The 15,326-nt window shown below is 43.6% G+C and overlaps 1 protein-coding gene across 1 annotated transcript in view; it reads left to right on the top strand.

Annotated features, from left to right (window-relative positions):
- Positions 1-15,326, top strand: part of HGFAC (HGF activator) — a 118,881-nt gene that overhangs the window by 80,647 nt on the left and 22,908 nt on the right. The window contains exons 9-10 of the mRNA XM_077477867.1: positions 3,983-4,068; positions 7,412-7,652. Coding sequence (XP_077333993.1) covers positions 3,983-4,068; positions 7,412-7,652 — 327 coding nt within the window. The remainder of the gene's footprint in view (positions 1-3,982; positions 4,069-7,411; positions 7,653-15,326) is intronic.

The raw sequence follows: 15,326 nt of genomic DNA, 5'->3' as shown, positions 1-15,326 counted from the left end.
CCAATGTGAACGAGGGCTTAGAGAAACTTACATTTAGGTTGTTTAAATCCATATGCAATATAAAATTAAATGTTGCTGTATCGGCCATGGCCAGAAGGTGGCGTCATTATGCAATCAATGCAACATGCAGATGTCAGCTGTGAGCATGCTGTATGCACATCGTGTACAATATATATTAACTGCATGGCTACAGGGGCCCTATAATTATATGCAAGCATTAATTCAGGTAGATGTTTTAAATTGCCATCTTAGGCACTGCAACTGAACTTTACAGGGCTAACCTATGACCCAGCGTAGGAGAGCGGTGCGAGTTTAAGACGTTCAAGTCATTTAATGACGCAGGTGAGATCAGACGCTGAGGTTTTACTTCGCCTCTTAATGATCTGTTGGTAATTCTGAATTTCAAAAATGCTATTTTCTTCTAAAATAATTTTTTGATGTTGGTAAGAATAATGGTCGTGCTGGCGGTGCATAGAATAATGGTCGTGCTGGCCATAATTGATCATTTGATAAATCTGTCATTTCGTTAAAGATTGGCAGCTCTCAGAAATTAAATGTACCAATGGCAGAAAATTCACTCGTATGTCGAATGTCTGTTTACGATTTCTGAAACAATGGAATCATTTTATGTTTAGCTAACAATAAGCAAATATAGGGAACATGTCAGTGAAAATGTACTGCTAGCCAGGAAATGCTGCAGCTGTGCCAAAGTTCAGAATTCTACACACATACCTTATTTCGAGTTCCAGTCAAAAATTAGGATACTGAAGTTCATTGGGATTTAACTACTGGTGGTGGTAGTAAGATGTAAGAAATCGAGGCACTGAACAAATCTGCAAAACTTTAAGGGCTTATTTACATTAGTGTTGCCCTCTGAAGAGTGATTTGCAGTGGATCGCTTTTTAGAGGTTGTTAGACAGGCGGTGAAAAAGCGATGTAAAAATGCCCACTACCGCTCCACAACCTTCATTGCAAGCAGTTGCAGTGGGGCCCAATTCATTTGATGGGGGGTATAGTTATTGCCATGCCACACTGCAAAGCATTGTGGCCACAGCAATTATTCAACCCCATACAGATGCCTTTGCAGGAAGCGGAGTGGGAAGTAAGAATACAGCTCAACTGCCTGTTTTTTTCCCCTGCCAAACTGCTCAAGCTCCTACCCCGCTTCTTCTTGGATTGGACAACAATCCACCTGCTGGTAGATGAAAGCCTCGCCATATTGTTCCAAACTTCGGTCCTTAGGACCGCTCACGACATCCTTGGCCTTAGGCCCTACTGTTAAAGAATAAAGAAATGTTCAAACAAGTAATGCATTTTCCACACTGTACTGTAACTTCTTAAAAATGGGCGTGACATCTAACATCACATAGACATGCTAAAGAATTTGGTATAGTATGCCATACACAGGAGCAGACATTCTGGACGCTGAACGCCAGCACATAACTTCTCAGCCATCTTCCATTTTGCATCTCCTCTCTCCTAGGGAGCACCACAGTGTTGGGACCATTTTTCCTGTATAAGTCCACAGCATTCAGCTTCCATCACCGTGTAGAAACAAAGTACCCTCATTAGTATACCAATCTCTCTCTCTTGTCCCTTGCTATAGCTCCGTCCAGCCGAGCACGCTCCCAGATGTTGCACCTATTCCTAGGTGTACTGGTAATCACGTCAGAGGACACTGGCTTGGCCTAAAATGCCTTTTGCATTCCACTCACTGTACAGTCAACCATAAGAAGGGGGGCAGCTACAGCTGGTCCTTCTGGGTATTGAACTACCCCACCGGGTGCTTCAGCCCTGTTAAGAGCCATTAGTAGTAGCTGACTACCTCCAAATATCTCTGGGCTCTTTGGCTACCATGGCCAAACTCACTAGGCCCCTCCCACCTTGGCATTTATTTGCACACTTACTCCACCCATTACATTACAAGTAAGGTTTTCTCTAAAAAACGTCCCAACACCCAATTACATAATTCCCTCTACCATACTATATTGGGAGCAGAGCACCCAGTAGGTCGGTAGCACACTCCCCCCCACACACCTGCCCCATCTTGGTTGTGGCAGCGCTTCCTCCTCTTCGGCTTCACCCTGCGTCTCCTCCTCCATGGCTTCACGCCGGCTTCCCCTGCATCTTCTCCTTGGCAGCCAAGACAATCTGTTCTTCTCTCAGCCAATCTCAGGGACCGCTTCCTGATTGCCTTGGAGGAGAATTGCAAAGACAATAGCAAATATTAATTTGCTATTGTCACACAACTGAGTTTGCTCAGGGCGCAGTGCTCAGTCCCCGAGCACCCCCCCCCCCCCTTTTAAGCCAATTAGAGCTTTCTATGGATGGGCTGCCACTGCTACAAGGTGAACTCCAGGCAGATATGTAAAACATAAATGGATGCAGCTCTATGATCATTAATACATCATTCAATTCATTTTATTTAAAATGCCAGCAGTGCAAGCACCTGAATCAGCCTGTTGCATTCCCAGTACAACTAGGGTTGCCCGCCAGTTCAGGATTCACCTGGACAGTTCAGGTTTTGAATCATATGTGCAGCTTTCAGTCTGCCTGAAACCCAGACACATTATTCAGAGCAGACCATGGGTGTAACTTCTGGGGGCTATTGCAACCTCTCTGTTACACCTGGACAGGAAGGGTGGTGGGGATGGGGGGGGGGGGGGGCACAGCATTTACTAGAATCAAATCGGCTGTATTTTACTTTTGCAGCAGCAGACTGTCAGCTTCTCCCCCCCCCCCCCACCTGCGTTCAGCTGCTGCAGGAGTAAAACAGAGGTCAATAGTTCCAGTAAATGCTGCCACCACTGCCTAGCCTGTCCTGTAGAATCTCTGTCCTCAGTCCCTTTCTCTGTCTCAAAAGTGAGACATCAGGGGTCTGTTTGCCCTCTTGATATTTCACCAAAGCCCCCCTAAGAGCTGTTAAAAAAATAGCTAAAACAAATTGTAAAAAGTAATGAAAATATTGTAAAAATAATTAAAAAAATTAATAAAAAACAACTGACGTCAACTTCTGCCCTACTGACACCATGCACTCCTGTACTGACAAAGTCCACTGCTCTACTGGCACTGTCCACTGTTTAACCATGCCCCCTTAAGCCACTCCCACTACTAATGCGATTTGACCACACCCACTGGTCGCCGTGGGGCACAATCCTACGGTATAGTGCAGTTGTCTCTAAACTGCTGTCCACGGGCCAAATATGGTCCTTTGCTTGACTTTATCTGGCCCTTGGGGCACTATGCCATCCACTGATACCCATAATGGTGCACCATTTCTCCCACAGACATCAGTGATGGAGCACCATTCCTATCTTGAATACCAACAATGGGGCACCATTCCTTCCATTGATACCAACAATAGGGCACTATTCCTTCCAGCGTTTGCTCCCACTGACACCCCTGTGTTTTCTAATCCCACTGGCCACAGTCTGGCCCCCCTAAAGCCTCAAGGACAATATACTGGTCCTTTGTTCAGAAATTTTGGAGACCCTTGCTATAGTGTATACTACAAAAAAACAACCACTCTGCAGTGCACCACTAAAGTGTTCAGGTTTGGCTTGAAGAAAAAAGAGCAACCATATGTACAGCAGATCTCAGAAAGGAAAAAGGAAAGGCAACAGACAAAGCCGGTCAGGTGTACTGCAGTCCAAGGAGCATGCTGATAAGAAGAGAGAGCAAAGAGACAGAGATAAGCTTGCTGATTATTTTTAAGATTGCTGGACATTTTCAGTCCACTTTGTAACCTCTAGAAGCAGAAAGGAGCATCTTCGGTAGTCTGAGGAGCTCAGTTACACAGGGAAATCCTCTAACTTGCAAGCATACCCCATCTCTTCCTTGCTTTGGAGCAGAGGAAAGGATCCAGCTTCCATGCGTGGTCAGGTTCACCTTTAGCACACATTGCGCATTTTACCTGTCTTAACTCTAAACGTATGGTGGTAAGTCTTTTAATTTATGGTTTCTTGTTGTATTTAAAATGTAGAAGTCCTGATGGAGATGCAACCCCATGGTGTTACGTGATGAAAGATAACCATTTGTCCTGGGAGCAATGCCCTGTCCGTGTATGTAGTAAGTATGCACATTGTTGTTTCTTCTCTAGGGTAACAATCTACTCTAAAATTCAATTTCTATATATTTGATTCATATTCTTGTAATAATCTAATATTTCATATACAAACAGGGCCATGCCAGGGGCAGATGGCATTTTTGGCACCCCCTGGTCATTGGTTGCTAGGAAGCTGCATAGCATCATTGCATGCCAGGAGATTGGCTGTTTGTCCATACAGTGTCATTGGCTGCTAGGACGCAAGTGGCCAGGCTGCACAGCATCACTGTTATGGTGCAGGCGTCTGGACCACACAGCATCATTGGTTGTTATGGTGCAATTGGCTGTCTGCACCATAACAACCAATGATGCTCTGGGGCTGAGCATACACAGAGCTGAGCATGCAGACTCAGGCCTCAGTGCTACCCCCCATTGCGCCTCCATGAGTGCTGCCTGAGAAGGCCGTCTCAATCGGCATAACCCTGCATGCAGAGGTTCTATATTTTTCTAGTAACAAAACTCACCTAAAGTTTTAGTACCACTTTCTTTTTTTACAACCGTTAAGGCACGTGAGGAAAGGAGGGCAACACAGTCGACAATAGTCTAGTAAAGAAAAAAATTTAGTTTTTTGGGTTTAAGCCCTCTTTAAGTACAACATGCAGTAACTTACACAACACATGAAATTGCATGAGCCATGGCAATTAATCAACACATTAGTGGGCACATGGTAGAGGATAAATAGCTGTAATAAATATAACCAGATCATAAAATGTTGAATGAGTAAGATGGTGAATAAACTGCTAAAAAGGCATGTGTCATCTCACAATGGATGCATAGGGGTTTACTAAAAATGTAAAGTGCAAAATCTGGTGCAGCTTTGTATGGAAACCAATCAGCTTCCAGGTTTCTTTGTCAAAGTTTGACTGAACAAGCTGAAGTTACACGCTGATTGGTTACCATGCGCAGCTGCACCAAATTTTGCACGTTCCAGTTTTAGTACATCTCCCCCATAATTGGTGGTCATCTATTAGATAAATCAATGAATCAGAATAAATTTTTTTAGTGCCCCTGCAACATGCTGTTTATCTAATTAACCTGAATACTATGGAATAAGCTTAAAAAATAATAGTAGATAAACAAATAATATCATTAAATCATAAATCTGAAAACAAAATCTACATTTTAGAAAAACGAATAGGCAGTCTTTATCATCCTTAAAAAGTTCATTAATATATGAAGATATGATTATGATAATACAACATTGGGGAAAATTTACTAATTAGCGATTTTATTAATATGTTTAATTCTTTCACTATTGTAATCTATCGTAGTCTCTAGATATTGTGCATACAGGGCACTTTTCAAGCCCTATACTAGGAAGTATGTGTTTTACAAAACAGAATGTTCCTGTATTTAAACATAGGCATGATACAAAATCACAAAGATGGAAATAAGCAAAGTAATATGACATACATTGACAATAAGTGCGAAGCATAGTCATCATAATAGGGCACATACAAAAACAGGGTGTAATATAAAAACCCAACAGCAGCTTTGCCCATTCACTAAAAACCATAAAGAATTACCGTGAGAGAGTTTATTAGTCACTCTAACTAACAGATAGATAGGGTATATGAGGAGGGAAAAACTTCCTATGCAGTCCATGGCTGGCACACCCGATCAAACTTCTAATGCCGCGTACACACGGTGGAAACAGTCCGACCAGATTTTCTGACCGTGTGTATGCCCATCGGTCTTTTTCTGTCGGCATTTCCGACAGTCTTTAGATTGAGAGCCCGTTCTTAATTTTTAAGACGGAAAACCTTTCTATTGGATTTTTCGATCATGTGTATACAATTCCGACACGCGAAATTCCAACGCATGCTCGGAAGCATTAAACTTCCCTTTTTATAGTGCTGTCGAACGTGTTGTATGTCGCTGTGTTTTTGACCGTCGGAATTTGATTTGACCGCGCCTAGGCAAGACAGTTTGAGCGAAATTCCGTCGGAATTCCAACAGGAAAACCATCAGAGCTTTTTCCGACGAGAATTCCAATCGTGTGTACGCGGCATTAGGCTAATTCCTATTAATCAATGTCAATTTATACATAGAAAGAGCTGAATTAATAGTCTTTTCACAGGAAGCTATGGGGGGGGGGGGGGGGATTCGATTTGATAATGGAGATGAACATTCATGAGTTCAACCACCTCTACCCAGAAATGAACGACCCCCAGACAGGTCCAGAACATATTAAAATATGTACCTACATCTTCCCCACAGCGGGTGCACAGCAGGGATATATTCTATGTAGTCTCTGAGACATGTAGTAAACCCTGTGCAAAAATGTAATTTGGATCAATTAATCCCAAGAAATTAGTAATTTAGTACTGTCCTCGAGACATGCCTCCCAAGCTTCTCTTTCAAGGTCAGGTAAGTCAGCCTTCCACTGAACCCACAAACACTCCATCTTAGGAGAGTCGACACTAAGTAAATCAAAGTAAATCGCAGACAAGGATTTAGACAATGTATCTTGGGCCAGCAGTTCCTCAATAGGGTCCATAGCAAGGCACAGTGAAACAAAAAACTGAGCTCGCACCACATGGTACAACTGAAAGTAACGAAAAATCATCTACCTGGGCAATTTAAATGTGGCCCTAAGTTCTGCAAAAGAAAGAAGTGTACCTGCTACAAATATATCACACAGGGTTTTAATCCCATATCTAGCCCAAAACTGAGAGGCAGGGATGGAGCAAAGATGCAGAAGATTTAGGTTGCCCCACCTTGGGTTAAATGGAGACCATCTACTGGGTTTATGGAATCTGCTCCTAGCTATCACCCAGACTCTAATGCCCCATACACACGATGGGATTTTCCGACAACAAATGTTAGATGTGAGCTTGTTGGTGGACAGTTCGACCGTTTGTATGCTCCATCGAACATTTGTTGGTGGACTTTCAACCAACAAATGTTGGCTAGCAGGTTCTCAAATTTTCGTCCAACATATTTTTGTTGTCGGACTTTCTGATCATGTGTTCACAAGTCCATCGCACAAAAGTCCACACATGCTCGGAATCAAGTACGAGCTGGAAGCGCTCGGTCTTGTAAAACTAGTTTTCGTAATGGAGATATCACGTACGTTTAGTACATCCTTATGTTCGTAATTGTCAGACAACATTTGTGTGACCGTGTGTATGCCAGACAAGTTGGAGCCAACAACCTTTGAACGAAAATCAACGGTTTTGTTGTCGGAAAGTCTGATCGTGTGTACGGGGCATAAGAGTGGTCTTAGTAGAACATGGCAAGATGGGAGGAAGTATGTGTTTTAATGTAAACACTCAGAAATGTTCTTGGTTTGTATTTTTACAGCTGATAAGGGACGGAGAATTGTCATGGAAGATGAATTTACAGCCACCACATTTGCCAAACCAAAGTGCGGGAAAAGACATGAGAAGCGGGTCGTTCTGCGAGGCCGAATTGTGGGTGGTCTTTCAGCACTTCCAGGATCTCACCCCTGGCTGGCCGCTATATACATTGGGGAAAATTTCTGCTCTGGCACCCTTGTAATGCCTTGCTGGGTGGTGTCAGCCGCTCACTGCTTCGCAGACGGGTACGTTGAGTATTTAGAAGCATTATATAGGTGTAATAGAAATTGGCTACCAAGTTAAGCCTATTGCCAGAACTGGTTTTACCATAGAACTCCAACCACGATAAATCAATAGGAAAGGGAAGAAATAGAACTTCCTCATTTTTTTGTATTGCTATTTATGTCCACATTTGATATATTTCACCTTTGGAACTTTCTGTTCTGAGTTATGTAAAATAACTTTATTTCTCCTTTCTATAGCACATTCTCCCCCTGGAAGCATAGGTGCGTCTCTGATAAAACCACATTAGTGAGCAAAGCCTAAAGTGCGAAGTATGGTAACCCACAGTAACCATTCAAAATTAATTTTACACGAGGCAACCCTGGTCAGCATGGGCCTTAATTATTATACATGACCTTTTTTCTGCTTTCCTTTTTGCACTCTTTAGCATCTTTATTACTTGTGAGTGGAGCTTGTGAATGAGTTACATGTGATCTGGCCTTCAGAACAAGGTTCTGCTTGGGTTTCTAGAGGACCAAGTGGTTAAGGAACTACTTTACAGTAGCTAATATCAAGTTTTGAGATGCATTGCTTTTTCATATGCTGCACACCAAGTAGCTAGTTGGCTGTATGCTCCCCTGCAGAGCACATCAGACAGTGAGGACCACTTACTGAAAACCTCTATCGATAAAAGGTAGGGCAGCTTGGTGTCACTCATAGTACATACAAGCCACCAATAAAGAACCTATAAAAGGTACCCACTAGGACTGGAACAAAGGAGCATCTGCTAGTCCCAATTTGCATGATGATACATGGTTAAAAACATCTGTTGATTTCTCATGCATATGCAAATCCATGCAGATGAATAGGTACAATAACAGATATGACCTGTCATGGCTTACCTTTTGTAGAATATTAATTATAGACTTTGAAACACAATTGAAAATTAGGTCTGGGAATCGGGCTATAGACTGTAAACAGAAGAACGAGGGGTGTAGGGCTAACATTTTTGATAAATTTGTGTTGTAATGTCCAAAGGTGATGTTCACAATAAGTAGAAAAAAAAGGGTAAATTAAACTTTCAAGGTGCTAGCAGTACCAACCCCTGGGAAAAAAATACGTACAACTGTTAAAACTTTTTATCTTTTATTAATAAACACATAATAAAACTACTACTGCTAAAACCATGCAGTTGAGCCGTGTTTTTACTACTGCTCAACCAATCCCCTTTAGCTGTAAAGGCAGTGGCTGGGGTATACACATGCTGCAGCAGGACTTGTACTCCTTGTCGCATTCGCTAGAAACTGCTTCACATTTCTTTAAAAGGAACCATATGAAGATGGCAATTAACCCTAACCAATGCTCCTTTCTGTGCTAATTTTTGATCTGCGTGAATTGGGATTGTGTTGTGCATTAATTATGATATCTCAGAATAGTTCTTGCATTGATAACACACCAAAATAATTATCACCCAAATGCAACAATAGAATATCTGGTGTCTATCTATACAAGAATAGTAATGGAATTCAGAGGGAGTACTAGCCACATCATACATCAAATGCCATGCCATTTAATAGCTGCCTTGCTCCTTGAAAATCTCAATTGTCTTGGTCTATAAAACTTGTTAAAAACTGCATTATACAAAAAAAGATTGTATAGCAAGGCCTCCCTGCGTTATTGCCCAGAATGATAAGTCATCCACATGAAATTAGAAATTTGCTATAGGTATCCAAAGAAGAACAAGTGCCGCTTTTGCTGGGGTGCCTCAGTGTGTCAACACAATCGGCCACAATTCTAGATTTTTGTGGCATTGGTACCCTGGCCTTCTACTTGGGGACAGAGTCAGGACCTCCTGCTGAGCTCCTGATGTAGCACCCTGCAGTTAAGGCAGGGAGCTTCTCACAAATTTACTTGCCAGGAGTAGTTATCCTGGTTGATTGATAGAGATCTATTGATTTCTCCCTAAGTTTGGCCTTGTTGCACTTTTCTCTTCTACCATTAGGTGGTTGGGTACTTGGTGGTACTAGACATGAGAAGGGCAACCCAAGGTCAGGTTATGGGTATGTGGGGTATCTCAGCCAATGGGCAGACTTTTTCTTGAATCCCTTGGCCTGCTGCAAGAACCTAAATATTTGGGTGGAGTCAGGTGATCGAGGTTCTGTGCCATCTGGACAGCTGTCTGGATGAACGTGTGTCATATTGCCTAGGCTGCTAGGTCAGAAATTGGGCCTATCCTGGGCACATCTGGGTTGTGATTGCGGCTTGAAGTCCAACCAAAAGTGATGGTTTTGCCAGCCGGAGAACCTGTCATGGCCGGAGGTAGAGGGGAAGCTGTCGCCAGTAGGGGACTATCTGCCTTATTACCAGGGACCACAGTAAGTAACTGAAGCAAGTACCGGAGCAGCATTCTCACCACGGGGACAGTGAAGAATCTGGAAATTTCAGTGGGAATCAAGCCAGGGACACAGCCAGTGGAGGTGACGCTTGCAGAGCAGCCTTGTGTGTCAAACCAGGGACCGAACGGTACAGTGTGGGTGAAGCTTAAGAGGTATCTAGAGTGCCAAGCTAGGGACCCGGCAGAGAAGATACCACCGTGAAGATTGGAGGAGCTCAAGGGATTCAGTGGCAGCGAATCAGTGGGTCTAGTGAGAGACTGGGAGCTCAGTGTATGAAAGAACTACAAGGAGAAGTTGTAGTGAAGCTGAAAGAACTGTTACACTTTGTGTTAGGAACTGTTAAAGAATGTTGTCATAGGAGAAAACATTCCTGCACATGCAGATGTGGCTTCTTGCTGGAGGCCTTTCCCTGCACGGCCGTCCTCCTATTGAAGTCTCGGTGTCTGTTAATTGAGTTTGCAACTATCTACGGGGGTCCAGGTCCTAACCCTCTCTCCCCCAAAAAATTGAAAAAAAGGACTGTTAAGAGAAATAAAACTTATTTTATATCCAAGTGTCTAGCGCTCAATGACTTTCACCATCTTTGCATCCACTATGCCTCACAACCCACTACATACAAAAGGATGTCGGCTATCCCTGGCCCTAGATGTTCTCATCAGACCAAAGGAGGCCTGGGACCTTGCTACACTTATTATTCTCTTTCTCTGACTCTTATACCAGAGCAATGTTTCTCTTTTTTAGTACCCAGCATCTGGAGCTGGGTAATGTCATTTCTATTTTTGGCAACTAGATGCAGCTCTCACCGCTGGGCCCCAGCAAAAAAAAACATGGTTCTGTGCAGGCCACAGCCAGCTCCTAGCTGCTCACTTATCCTTCAAGGCAGACCTCTGATGTGTACTAGATTTGAGGGGAATGGGTATTGATTTAATACAAATCACCACCAACCCCCATGGCAGCACTCTTCCTTCAGCCTTAAAGTAAAACATTGGTCAGGCTATGGACATTTAAGTCTTTACAAATTCTTTAAATGTGCTTTAAAAGAGGCTCTCACTGACCTATGTAGTTACAGGCACTGTGGAGCAATTCACTCTACTTCACTTAAGCCCCTTTCACACAAGAGGTTCTATCAGGTTTGCCTGTCTGTTTGTCTTGTGAACCTGATTTGGTCCAGCTTGTCTTCCACGTTACTTATGAGGACAGCTTTACTAATAAGTTCCCTGTGGCTGCATGTTTGAAATTGTCTACCCTTTCTGGCCTCTAAGACCTCCTCACTTCTTCTTCTTCTCTCCTCTACTTGACTTTACCAGTCAATAGTTAAATCTGAATTCCTTTCCAATGGTTTTCTTAATCCTTCCACTTATTCATGCTGCCCATTCACCCAGCTTCAACGTGGCTCTGCGATTCGCTTTACTGTGAGCCTGTTGGCTCACAGTTGTAAGAATGACTCTAGTGCTGGATGGCAGCCTCGCCTATGTTAGATAATACCGGATCATATAAAAATATCATTGCTGTCACCCTTTGTTTAACTTTGAAGCCACCTACTAATGCCAAAAAGAACACAGACAGCTTAGATTTCATACTTCACTGGCTGTAAGCTTGCCCCATTTTAGCCACTCGCGTGCTAATGAAGCAAGGTTTAGCATGACAGCCCCAGAGCTGACTGTTTTACCAACTTAAAAAACCTTAAAATCATGGAAAATCAAGTTTTCTATTTAATTGCAATATAAACCTGCTAGAAAATGTGGCTAGTCAATTACCTAGCACAGCAACTTCCTCTGCATGTTATAGCAATCTCCTTTTCTAAAAGTGTCCTAAAGCTGCAGGTTTATTGCCACTTTAACAAATTTGTTTGGGCCAAACTGGACTTTTTCCCACGTTTAACAGGTGCGCTTGCTGGGCACGTTGTATAAACTGTATCTAGCCTCAGCTTACATACATTATCCAGCACTGTGTTCTGGCTGTGGGACACCAACTTTTTGTTCCACACCCAGAGCAAAATTGGGTTGGCCTGAGCGTTGTTCAGCCATTCATAGGCAGCTTTGTATTTTCTTAATACAAACCTTCCTCTGATTGGAGATCATGACGTCATCTACCAGTCTCTTTGCCTTAGACAATAAGAGGAAGCTTTGTATTCCTTTAGAATATACAAAGCTGCCTATGAATGGCTGAGCAGCGCTCAGCTGGACTCAATTTTGTTCCTGGTGTGGGATGGGAAGCAGGGACGTGCGGTGAGGTCAGTAGCTGGTGTGTCAGAGCCAGATACACACAGGTTACATATTCACAAGTTGCACATTCGATTCTCATTATGTAGGCAATTGCAGTTCTTCTAGTTACCGTATATACTCGAGTATAAGCCGAGATTTTCAGCCTCTTTTTTGAGGCTGAAAGTGCCCCCTCGGCTTATACTCGAGTCACCGCTGTCTGACTGCTCGATCAGCGTATCGAGCAGACAGACGGCGGACATTAAAATTCAAAAGCCGCGCCTCCTTCTCCGCCTCCGCCTGTGATAGGCGGAACACTGAATTTCCCAGCAGTCAGTGTTCCGCCTATCACGGACATCCGTTCATTCTCATACTACGGACGAGTATGAGAGGATGTCCGTGATAGGCGGAACACAGGCTGCTGGGGAATTGAGTGTTCCGCCTATCACAGGCGGAGGCGGAGGCGCGGCTTTTGAATTGTAGAATGGCCGCCGAGAAGAGCGGCGATCCTGGAGCGGCGATCCATCGGCACGACACGGGACGGAGGAGGCACGGGACGGAGGAGGCTCGGGACGGAGGCTTGGGACACAGGTAGGCTGGACACACACACAAGGCTGCACGCACACACACACACACACACACACACACACACACACACACACACACACACACACACACACACACGGATGGATACACACACACACACACACACACATGGATGGATGGATACACACACACACACACACACACACAGGGATGGATGGATGGATGGATACACACACACACACACACACACACACACAGGGATGGATGGATGGATGGATGGATACACACACACACACACACAGGGATGGATGGATGGATGAATACACACACACACACACACACACACACACAGGGATGGATGGATGGATGGATACACACACAGGGATGGATGGACGGACACACACACAGGGATGGATGGATGGATGGATGGACACACACACAGGGATGGATGGACGGACACACACACAGGGATGGACGGACACACAGGGATGGACAGCCATGTCTCACCCTCGGCTTATACACGAGTCAATAAGTTTTCCATTTTTTTGGGGGTAAATTGGGGGCCTCGGCTTATATTCGGGTCGGCCTATACTCGAGTATATACGGTATACTCATTTAACAAAAAATGTTATATAAATAGTGAATAAACCCCACATCAACATTTAGTGACTAAACCCCCACAGTGTAGCTAAGTGCTGTGAGATGAAAGTTTTTATTTTCAGCCTTTATCGTATAGAAATAACCTGCGCGTCAGGACGCAGGCAGTCAATCAGATTCTCCCAGACAAATAAGTGTCTGGTGAAAAGAATCTATTGGACAACAGATTTTTTTTTTATTTCTGAATTCTGTAACAGCCCTGTAAATGCTGAGATTCCACTGGTCAAGTACCGGGGCTGTTACAGAATGCAGAAATAAAAAAATGACACTGTGATCCATATATATAGCTACCAACAGTCCTAATTTTATTAAAACAAATCCTTATGTTACTTAAATTAGTAAACTATGAGACCTAATGAAAGTGTCATATGTAATCTATATAATAAAATAATAGAACCTGAACCACTATGATTATAAAGCTCCTTCATTAGTTCTCATAGTTTAGTATCTTAACCAGCATAAGGACTTGTTTTAGCATATGTAAATGGCGTTCAAATCAAACATGTGAGATATCGCCACAAATGTTAGAGCGAGAGCAATAATTCTAGCACTAGACCCCCTCTAGAACTCAAAACATGTAACCTGTAAAGAATTTTAAAGCGTCGCCTATGGAGATTTTTAAGTACTGAAGTTTGCCACTATTCTACAAGTGTGTGCAACTTTAAACGTGACATGTTAGATATCTATTTACTCTGTGCAACATCATCTTTCACGTTATACAAAAAAATACAAGCTGTCACACTAACTTTACTTTTTTCTATCCACGAAACTGTTTTTTTCCCAAGAAAAATGCATTTGAAAGATTTCTGCACAAATACTGTGTGACATAAAAAGTTACAATGACCACCATTTTATTCCCTAGGGTGTCTGCTAAAAAATATACGGTATTAGCGTATTAGACTCACTTTTTCATCATGAAAATTGGGTGCAAATAGCGTGTGCGTGTTATACGCCAATACTTTGATTCTAGCTGCGTCGGAGGGGACAGGGAGGGGGCGGGCGAGTGCCATCAGATTACATACAGTGAGAATTTCCTGTTTACTTGGCGGCCTCTGTAATAGGAAGTCTCGTCTCCTGGGCCGCCATTGGACCACGGTCAGTGGCGGCCCGTCCATAGGGGGCGCCCGGGCGCCGCCCCCCCTCCAGGCAGTCACAAAAAAAAATAAAAAAATTGAAAAAAAAAATATTTTTTTTTTTTGGAAATGGCCCTTTTAAAAAAAAAAATGAAAAAAAGTCCTTAAGTGCACTGTGTACGAGCGCCGGACACAGTGCAGCGCTGGACACAGTGCACTATGTGAAGACGCCACGTCAACGCAATCACAAGATTGCAGACGCGGCGCTTCATTTGCGGGGTTTCAAGTACAAATGCCGATCTGCATCCGCCCGGCGCCCATAGGTTTACAATGCTATGGGTTTGAGTGACAGACTAGTTAGCTGTCACTTCCGGTCTTCCCCTGTCGGATCAGTGCGCCGAGCGGAGGAGCAGAGGAATGTGAACTGCTGATGGCCTGCTGCACTATGAAACAACAAGGTAGCATTGCTGGAAATCCACAGGAGGGGGGCAGAGCTACAGGATGGATGGAGGGGGAGGCTTTACACGGGCAGCACTGACGATCAGCACTTCTATTATCTCCACTCAGTGGTTTTGCTGTGTCTCGGTTTGGCAGTCAGACCTGAATCTCTCCAAAAGCCTGTCTACTGCAGACAGTGACATCTAGTATAGGCACTTGTTGGCCATTCGGAAACCAACACTCCTTCCAGTGTTTTACCCCCCCCCCCCCCAACACCCCAGGATAACATTACCTTTAGCAAAAGTTCCCCACTGCTTCACTAAAATATACTCATCAAACCCTGACAGAGTGACAGTGTATTGCATCTGGATGTGAATGCCTAGGTC

This window comes from Lithobates pipiens, unplaced genomic scaffold (assembly GCF_037356315.1).
Source record: "Lithobates pipiens isolate NorthernLeopardFrog02 unplaced genomic scaffold, aLitPip1_a1.2 Scaffold_13, whole genome shotgun sequence".
NCBI classification, from domain to species: Eukaryota; Metazoa; Chordata; class Amphibia; order Anura; family Ranidae; genus Lithobates; species Lithobates pipiens.
Note: the sequence above shows the minus strand (reverse complement) of the source record. Positions and strands in the feature narration are given on the sequence as shown.